The 10,197-nt window shown below is 43.3% G+C and overlaps 1 protein-coding gene across 4 annotated transcripts; it reads left to right on the top strand.

The window, feature by feature from the left end:
* The first annotated feature begins 257 nt into the window (after positions 1–257).
* LOC136784518 (probable serine/threonine-protein kinase kinX) lies at positions 258–8,663 on the top strand. 4 transcript variants are annotated; one of them, XM_066745214.1, is made up of 13 exons: positions 258–656; positions 1,343–1,512; positions 2,009–2,160; positions 2,576–2,642; positions 2,721–2,977; positions 3,061–3,376; positions 6,175–6,387; positions 6,467–6,728; positions 6,840–7,127; positions 7,258–7,316; positions 7,733–7,896; positions 7,992–8,154; positions 8,254–8,663. In XM_066745214.1, the coding sequence occupies exons 2-13, from the start codon at positions 1,414–1,416 to the stop codon at positions 8,308–8,310; spliced, it is 2,097 nt and encodes a 698-aa protein (XP_066601311.1). In that variant the 5' UTR covers positions 258–656; positions 1,343–1,413; the 3' UTR covers positions 8,311–8,663. The 4 variants fall into 4 exon arrangements, 3 of the variants coding, with proteins under 3 accessions (XP_066601311.1, XP_066601309.1, XP_066601310.1); XR_010824420.1 differs by lacking the exons at positions 7,258–7,316; positions 8,254–8,663 and having other exon boundaries at positions 7,992–8,132; XM_066745212.1 differs by lacking the exons at positions 6,175–6,387; positions 6,467–6,728; positions 6,840–7,127; ... (2 more) ...; positions 7,992–8,154; positions 8,254–8,663 and having other exon boundaries at positions 260–656; positions 3,061–6,162.
* The last annotated feature ends 1,534 nt before the right edge of the window (positions 8,664–10,197 follow it).

Here is a 10,197-nt window from a genome sequence, read left to right as displayed (position 1 = left end):
AATTATAATCTGTAAAAATACATTTCCATAGAAACATATTAAATAAGAAAAGACACATTTAAAAGCAATAAGCAGAAAAAACGTGCATAGTATCCCAGAAGCACTCATCGAATTCCCGAGGTGCAACGAAAGAAGAAGGCAAAGATAAAAAGACGGAGGAAGATATCGCGAAATAAAATGCAATTGGGAAGAAGAGGGGGAGGGGGAGGGGGAGGAAAGCGAAGAAGAAGAAGGTGCGGGAAATCGAGGGCCTATCTAAATAGATCGATCAGTAAATAGATCGAGCTTGGTGCTGTTAGCGGGTTAGATTTGCGTGTATTTGCGGCTAATGTAAGACGAGGAACGGGAACGGCTTTGGCAAAGCTTCTGGTGACATCGTTTCGGCCGTTAGCCGGGCAACGAACGGCCGGCTCGAGCTGGTCGAGCTCGTCGAGCGAGAGGGACCAAGAGAATCGTCGTGCCGGCATTATTTCTGCTTCGTATCGCTCGCCCTCGGCTCTCATTTCACCTCTCTTCTGCTCCGTCAGCGGATCCAGCAGCCACCAAATGTAGTTTAGCGTCATCATAACAGTGTACACCGGGTGTACGGTTGCTTCTTTGCGACAATCGGACTTATCTCGCTCGTTCGCTCGCTCGCTACTAACGCTGGCTGGCTGGCAAGTATCGCCCTTTTATTTTTACCCCATATTCCTCGTCGACCCGAACCAACAACGCGATTCCTGTTATTCCGCCATTGAGAAAAACTCACGGCCGTTTCTCCGTACCTTCCTCTGTCTTTGTCTCTATTTTCGAGACAGATTGGGGGGGGGGGGGGGGGGGTGTGTGCAAAAAGTCAGCACAGCGTTGGCTGGAAATACCGGGATCCCCTGTATCTCAAAGTTTCTCGTATTCCGAGATACGTATGTTCGCTTGGAAAATATACACTTTGAGACACACTCGCGATCTCCTATTTGCTTCCTTCTTCTTCCTCCACGACGTAACTATTACGTAACTTGTGTACCGATGTAAAACTGTGGAACGTTGCACGTTACACGTTTCTATACCCCTACTCTTTCTTTTATTTATTTACGTACATGTTACACGTTAAAACGCTCCGATATTTTATCCTTATTTTTAGGCTTTTGATATCGAGGAACGCTGCCAAATTCTCAAAAGCTTAAAAATGTACCTTCCGAAATAGAAGATTTTATGGTATTGTTAGTTTTGCTCGTAAATATTTGTTAATTTCTGTTTTCTCGTTCCACGGTGGAGCCGAAGCAGATTTTTGTGAATCGATCGAAAGATTTTGTTCGTCCGATTGTTGTTTCGCTAGTCGTCTAATGTAAATTAATGGAAAAAAAAGCTGTTGCAGTGCTGAAACTTGGCCAGAGAGAAACCTACTCACCCCAATAAGGAGTTCTCGATGTTTTCATCATGACAGTCAATATAAAGTTCACCAAGTTCGATAATACATCATGGGGCTTTCGACTGACGGGAGGCAGCGATTTTCCTCAGCCCCTAACTGTTATTCGCGTACGTAATTAAACAATAATCTCATGAAAAAAAAACAATAAAATCAATTTAATCTTTCTCAGTTGCTCACTATAAGAATTCAGAAATCAAAACTATCGTATAGCACTGATTAAATTAAACTTCACCATCGTCAAGGAAATAATAAAATAATTGAATGTCAAAAACACGGAAATAAAACAGTATATAGCAACCAGTGAGTCAGGGAGTGGGCTCTGTACATGCATTCGTGCAAAAGTATTCATTCTTCATCAAAAATGAACCAATCATAAATCTGAAAGAATTTTATAAACTTACATGATTGGTTACAATTGCAAAATGAATATTTTCACGCCAAGCTATGAAGCCCTTGGAGAGGGCTACACGTGCACTCGCACACATTCGCATGAATATCCATGACCCATACAGCCAAACGTGTAACGATACACGAAAAGATAACACGAGGAAGAGAATTCAAATAAAAGAAGCATATAGTAATTAAAAAATGGATGATTTGTAGGTATTGGAAGGTAGCCTCGCAGAATGCATGGGGCTGAAGGTCGGAGATATCGTGGTGAGGCTGAACGATCAGCCAATTAGCAATTTGACCCATGGACAAGCGCACGAAGCATTGACTTTGGCAGGGAACAATTTTGTACTGGGTATAAAAAGGTAGGTCGTAGGAAATTGGTAAAAATATAAAACTCTCGAGACTGCGAGACATATTTCATTCTAAATCTGAATGCAGACAAATGTAAAGCTATTCGCTGCCGTGGTACGCTATGTTAGATGATTTTAGCGTATGGGTATGCGCTACGTGTGGCAATGTATTGCAACACTTATAAATAGGTGACCCAGAATGAAATCTGTTTATCATTGGTTGGCGATTTTATTACTGGCGCTTTTCCCCGCACATGCCCGTCTTTCTATCCCTCATTAACCTCCGATTCGCTCACGGGAGTGCACAACGGAATTAACAAAGTCTCAAACGCCAAATTCTTAACTCGCCATCCTCGATTCCGTCGCGGTAAGTCGTGCAAAAATGGTTCTTGTGAAAATCATGCATTTCTTGCTGATTCTTCCACAGAGAAGAGGATCCGCAGAAAGTCGTTGAGGCCATCGCCGAAGAGAACATCGTTCCGTACAAGATTCCCGTAAGTAGCACCTTATCCGATAAGAAAAAAACCTGCGTGCAGTAGCGTAGAGTCACGAGACACAATTTTCCTTCGAAGCTCGACCAGCTTCGGCCAGTTTTCCCGGAGAAGATCTTGCAAGAGACGAGCGTGGTCGAGAAGTTGGAGGAAACGGAGGAGATTGCCGAGCCAGTGGCGCAGAGCACGGAGGAAGAGAAAGAAGCGGAGGAGCAGCTGTCGGAGAAACCGACGGATGATAACAGCGAGATCGTTCCGAACCGAAATCTCACGGACGATGAAATAGCGCAGCTCATCCTCGAGGAGGAAGAACTTTTGAGCGACAAAGGTGTACTTGGGTAAAGATTCACGATTAAACTATGTCTATAATATTCCATAATCCTCGCTGATCCAACGCTTTCTTTTTGGTACCAAAAAAAAGGGTAAACTTCAACAAGTTGAAACCTCGAGCACCGCTGCTGAAGCAGTCCAAGGTCATCGCGGAGCTTCAGCACATAGCGACAGCTCCACCTGACCAGGTGGAGGAACTGAGGCGAACCTCGGTATTCCTGCAGAAGCCACAGCGACCCGTCCCAAAGCCGAAGAAGCAGGACGAGGCCAAGGTCGCAGTCGCGCAGCCACCGGAGACCTACAAGGTCGTCATCAAGAAGCAGCCGAAGAAGAGCATCACCGTGCGCCTACTCGAGCAGGGTTTGCTCAGACCTACCGAGGCCAGAACTCCGGAATACCGGTCCGAGGTAAAGATGTATGTGACGCCACCGTCGCCACCGCCGTTCGACGAAAATTCAACGTCGACGCAACGAACCCACCAAGTCTTTTCCAACGACTCGGTTCATCGTTCCGACGTAGAAACTTCTGGTACTCCGGATGACTCCGTCGATAACACTTTTATCCCCGGAGATACCAGCGAGAATCCTCGCGATGTCTCCGTAACTTATTTCTCGAACGACGAAATTTATACGGTCGATCGTTCTGATTCTCCTCAGGATGACTCGAGTCTCGAAGACTCGGTGCGACAGCTCGACGAACCAGTATCGAATTCCAACGATCCTTCGATTCTAACGATCGAGGCCATTGATAATTGTTATTGTACGGTGGTACCGAACGATCTTGTCAGCTCGACGAAGATCGGCCTCAGTAAGCAGAATGATGATTTTGATGCTCGAGCTTGTCTCAACGTCAGCTTCGACATTGGTTCCGATTCGAGTATTTCGAAGACTGTCCTGTTGGTCGAAGAAGAGTCGACGGCGAGTCGCCGCGTAGGTCGGTCGTTCAATTGCAGCGTTAGGAAGTTTCCGGTAAAACGGAACAGCCTGGACGCGCGTATTCCGGGTGGACGCGTGAAGCTCGGTCGTTTCATCAGAGGCCGATATTCCAGTAGTTGCGTGCGTTGGTACATCGCGTCGTGTCTGTGCGTGCTAAATCTGCTGACGAGTGTCCTCGTGGAGGGCGATAAGGGACGCCATCAGCAACGACGTCGTCGCTCGAGTATCATTCAAAAGGGCCACTATTTCGAGTCCTGCGTCAAGCGCCAAAGCTCCTGCTTCCACGAGTTTCTTCAGGGTCTGATGACGCCGTTCTCCAGTGGGAAATTATGCTCGACGAGGAGAATGAGGTGCGCCAGAGCGAGATACGCCGAACGCGCGATCGTGAAGAGCATCGATTCCGTGGCGAGGTACATCGTACCGTCGATCGTTGCTGGAGAACGGAAGTTGTCGTCGGGAGTACATCCGGGCAAAGAAGGGGGTTACGACAGACGTAGGAGAAGCTCGGTTATTCCCAAAACTAAAGGACGGTACATGAATACCTGCTTGGAGCAGCAGAAAACACGTCTGGTATCGGTGATGAGAGGTCTACCGGAAATGCTGAAGACGAGCTTCGCGAGGTTCTTTTGGGGACGCTCGATCGGCAGCGAGGACTCGTGTTTCCGAACGCACTACGTCGAACGGTTCGCCAAAGAGATCACAGCGATTTTTGGATCTTTTCTGATTGGTTTTTACGAAACGTTCGTCCGTGGCAAATCATCCGGCGGCCGCTACCACCCCTCGTCGTCCCTGCGAATAGACAACGGTCATTTGAGACTAAAAGGTCGCTACTTCGAGTCCTGCTTGGGCACGATCTATCGCTCTTTCAAATCTGCATTTACTTCCATAGATTCTTTCCTCTCAACGAAGATTCCCTTTGTTCGTTCGATAAAAAATTCCATTTCCTCGGAGGTGTTCCATCGTGGTAGCAGGAGACTGTCGTTGGCCGATCGTAGAAGATCAATCAGGAGTATCGAAATTTCACGCTCGTTGAGCTGGAGCGATCGTTTGAGAAATATCATTTCCGTTCCGAGCGGACTGACGCTCAAGGTGAACCAGAAGGATTCTGCCGTCGCCGAGTCGATTTGCGAGGGGAAACTGCTGGAAAACGAAACCGATCGCGATAGTCGTAGATTGTCGTTCGTACCAACGGTTCTCTACGAGGGTATCACCAATCGCATAGGAATTGATTTTACGAGGATGGTGGCACTGGCCTTTGTCCCTTGCGCATCGATCATTTTATTGTACGTCTATAAATGAGAACAGAACTTGGCAATAGACGATAAACATTTTTATTCGAAATGGAGTTGCTGTGTCGTATAGTATCCATTTACCCATATATACTCGACTTCATTAATATTTACGATTCTGTTTAGTTTTAGACACATGTTACTTGTCCTAGGGCACCTTTGACAGATGCTAGATCATCATGGATCATCTGTAAATCAATAAAATATCCGTCATTCGTAAATAGAGTGTCTTTGTTCTATTTCTGTTGATTTAAAAACCGTGATATATATATATATATATATATATATATATAACTGGTAATCTTACTTGGTTGTATTAATTATCATTTTAATTTAACGTTTATAATCACTCATGAATAATACTGAGAAAATACTACTATATATGTAATACTATATATAATTTTAAAGTACGTCTGGACGTACGGTGTATGCACAGCAATTTTCACGTCTATTTTAACTGAAGTTTTTGCAGTAAGTTTATATACGTTATAACTATTTACACGCATATAAGCTGCATGCGTTTAACTCGCATATCACCATTTTTCGTCATAGTTTTTCACGATTAAAACTACTTAAACTACATATAGGTTGTGTTTGTAATATTAATCGTTCGACTGTATAAATCGCTAAAAATACCAGCTGAACGTAAATGCCGATTTCTGCTGCTACTACTATAGTTACCACTGCATTCCCGTTGAATCAATCCTTTCAATATTTTCTTTTTTATTCATATGACGAATCAACGGGTGCTCTTTAATCCCAATTAAGGTTGGATTTTACTAAATATTATTTATTCCGCTTAGAATAATGAGAAATATTTTTAGACACTAGTGAACAATGCTTTATTAACTATTACAATTTGCTAGATAGCTAAATAGTCATTTTAATTCGAGTATGCGAGCATGGCGAATCCTGCTTTGCTGCACTCTTTCTAATCATCAGAGTGTCATTGACTCGTACTAATTGTTATCTCTGATTCAGGCAACAACACCGGCTGCCACCCCAGAACTTTTGATATCGGAACCAGGTGGAGAAAGTTGCTCGCGTCCTGAGTCAAAATCTGAATCTCGACCAGAGTCCAAGATCGAGGGTGCTAGCGTTCACTCAGCGGATCTCGACGAGAACGTGGAAAAGAATAGCGAAGTAGAGGCTCTGGGAGAAGAGACGGAAGGAAAACGATCACCCGAGGAAAAGGTTTACTGTTAAACTTAAATATTGCAAGGTTATTATTAAAGATAAGAAATTACGTCACTGTATGAAAATAATATTCCAGTGTACAAGCCTCGAAAAGACAATGGCCAATATAGCAGCCACGGTAGACACGGAGAAAATCAAGGAGTTAGTCAGTACGGAAATCAGTTTGGAGAAACAATTGGAGAACGTGCAACGTCAATTGTTAGCTTTGAAGCAACTGCCAAGCGAGATTGAAAATCACTTAAAAATAGTATCGGAACAACTGCACAAAATTATGGAACTCAGTGGAGTGTCAAATGGTGGACCGTCATCCAATGGTGCGAAGCGTCCTGAAACCCCAGGTGAGTCCTGGATTCTACTGGTCAATTCGTAATAAGCGAATTATGTTGATGTAAAATATTATGCAGAAGATATTTAGCATTCTTGGAACTAATTTTGCCATTTTTTGAAAGATATTGTTTCGAGTCCACAACCATGCGAAGATGTATGTTACGAAGAGTGCGAAGACCGTAGTGAGGAAGCAGATCATAGGGAAGCTACACCTAGACCGTCCACTGCCATGTCCGAAGAACCACCGAGGATAGTCGAGCCCAGCGATGATGAGGAAGATCCTGAAACACACGAATTGGAAATTTCTGTAAAGAGTAACGATGACGATGGCAATAGGGTGAAGAAGTTTATCGTGTCCTACGAGTCTAAGGTTCTTAAATCCAGAACACCTAGTCCAGCATTTTCTCAAAGTAAATATTCTAGTTTTGTTACTATTTATATTCTCTAATTTTGATTCTTCTAGCTTCTTCAATTTTTGTCTTTTCTACCTACAAAAGTCATTGAGAAAATCATTAAGTATATAATTATCGTCGATTATAGGTAGCTTTGAACCAGATCCAAATTTATCACCAAAAGATCAAGTTATTCAAGAGTTAAAGGTACCTGAGGCGAATCTCATTGCTCGTGTATAGCCCAATGTCTGTTTCCTCAAATTTCTATCATTCACAGCCCTTTGTTTGCAGTGTCTACTCTTCATCATTTTATCCCATGTTTTTCTATTTTCTTACAAGTTTCATTCAACACTATAATTTATGTAAAAACTCGTAAGCACGTTGCTCATCGAATCATTAATTTTCTATTAAAAGACAAACAAGTTTATAACGTGGAGAACGAAAGTATTCTTATATAGGCCATGCACGTGATTAACAATCCTCCTTACGAAAAGTTTCGTTACCTTTTGCATTTTCGAATATCTGTTATAATTTTTAAGTGAATTCCTCATATGTATATATTTAAAACTATGCATGGCGATAACACACGACAAATTCTAACGTGTTTTTTGTTCCTCCTATAGCACAAAAGAGGACGGAAGCACTCACAGGATTTGTGGCCGCAGGCTAAGCAAGTGGAGCTGACGAAAGGTCGCAGGTGGAGGTGTCCAAACGATTTCTTTAACGACGAGACGATTGCTGAAGTGTTGTGCTCGCAGGCTGAGGTTATTCGCGGTAAAGCAATGGGGTAAGATGAAGGAGAGAATGAAATTTTATCAGTAATTAAAGGAAGAACCACCAAGAAGAGAGTATACTCATAACCACACGATTTTCCGCCTGTAGAATCAATTTTAAGAAATATGAGAAGAAGAATTTACCGAACTACGACCACCTGATGGGCTCTAGCGTGTACAAGATGATTCATAAGATGGAACGGGAGCCGAAGAAGGGAATTCCTGCTCGACCGCCCAAAGTGAATGCCGCCGAAGACATAATCGAAAGAGTCGTAAGTCTTGGAAAAATTCCAGAGTCCTCGCGTCATTGATATTAAGGCGTCGCTCGAAATGACGTATTTATTTCAAACGCGATGTCATCACTGTTACAGAAATCGCCAGCATTTAGCATCGCTGATGACAGAAGCACCAGGAGCATCAGCCACTGATACGGATGATAATTGCATGGGCGAATTTCCAACAGGCAATTTCCCAAGATACTCGCGAGTTTGCGCCTGCAAACTTGAGAGGCCATCTTTTCTAACAACTGCAAGAAGAAGGCAGTAAAAACATCTAATTTTGTAATCAACGTCCGAAAAGACGTTCCTTACAGATCATTAACAACCTATACCACTGTATCAATCAGATTATATCGCGATACGTCAAGTTGAACAATTGCAGCCAAAGTGTAACTTTATTTAATGATATATATATATATACGATGTAAGCACACGTGTGTTGTAAATAAAATATTTCACATGATTGTTTTCGGAAATACTATACATATAAGAATTAACTTTATTACAAAATTAATAAAATACAAAGAAATTATGAATTTTTCTTAAAAGATTAATCACTGGCGTCTCTGCATCACATTGTCTCCTTATCCGTTTCCAGCACGAGCAATGATTCCTGCTGTTCGATAACGGTAAACACGTGTAAACGCGATTACACACTCTGAATGAAGCACTTAGCTTTTTTCCACAAAGTATTACTAATTCATTATAAAGTATAATCATATCAGCTGACTGGATTAATCACTGTAAGAGATTAGCTTAGTTAATATCGTGAAGAAAGAGATTACGCGTTTCTTTGTGTGGCTCCCGATCGAAACATAATCCCTTATCGCTGTATATAACTCGATGATGGAACCATGACCTTTCTCTCAACTGGTACTCAGAGCAAGAAACATTGCGAAGAATGTTCAACGAGCGATTCGTGTGCCACTTTCGCTTTTTCGGAATTTCCTTCCACTCGACCAAGTAAAAAGCATATATATATATATATATATATATAAAAGTAGTGGGGGTAGGTGTGGTGAGACGAGTATGGAGGAAAGAGGCAAGACAAACTGAATGACTCTCCCATGCTTGGTCAGAGAGAGTACGGAGAGAGCATTCCTCTCTCTCTCTCTCTCTCTCTCTCTCTCCTCCTCCTCCTCCTCCTCCACATCCCACTCCTTCCCCCACTCTCTCCCTTTCCCCGTCGTAGGTAGCCGATGCACCGGTCCCGAGAACGTGACGTCGGTCCCGAGCAATTTATGTAAAGTATTCTAGGCATGATTCATGAACTAGTTCGCGCCCTCGTGACCGCCACTCGCGCGTACAGCCGCAGAGTCCGCACGGAAGGCTCGAGAAGAGAGCCACCGAAGAAAGCACAAATCACAGAAATTGTATAATCATGAGACGCTGATCTCGTCGATGCTCGCGATCACCGCGGATAAAATTGGCTTTTCCCCTGCCTATTTATTCGTCGCTTTTCTCGGAACCCTCGCGCGAGACACGTTACTCAACCGTTCCAAACTTTTCGAGAGACACCTACGCTTTTTTCACTCAATATCTTCCACACACCAACGTTTCTTGTTACGTTATTACAACGAGTTTAAGAAATGCTATGAAAAAAAGCAACTTTGCTAGCTTCAATTCCACAGGTTTTTATCGTATTTCGATAATCCTCCTTTTATCGTTGAATTTACGTCGAAGGTTGTATATAGCGGTGAACGCGCAGCACGGATAAATAAGATATGGGGAAAGGGGCTTGGATATATAATATACAGTAGGCCCTCCACCTCCTCCTCCTCCAGTTCTTCGCGAATAACCCGTGCGTGCGTCGTACTTTACGAGCATCGCGTATTCGTAAATTTCCATTCGATTCGCTCGTGGCCGGTTGCTGCTTTACGACGGAAGGACCAATGTACGCCATTTGACGGCTGTTTCATTCATGACCTCGGTGGGCCCATTGACGAGCCCGAGGACCCAAAGCATTATTCCCAGTCACACACTCCTATTACCACGAGCAAGAATCTCCGAAGAGCTAAAAAGTACGCTAGGCGATTT

Source organism: Prorops nasuta, unplaced genomic scaffold, assembly GCF_024137725.1.
Source record: "Prorops nasuta isolate Cenicafe-Biocafe unplaced genomic scaffold, Cenicafe_Pnas_1.2 PNAS00059, whole genome shotgun sequence".
In the NCBI taxonomy this organism is placed as follows: domain Eukaryota; kingdom Metazoa; phylum Arthropoda; class Insecta; order Hymenoptera; family Bethylidae; genus Prorops; species Prorops nasuta.
The sequence above is the reverse complement of the archived record's forward strand: the minus strand, read 5'-3'. Positions and strand labels throughout refer to the sequence as shown.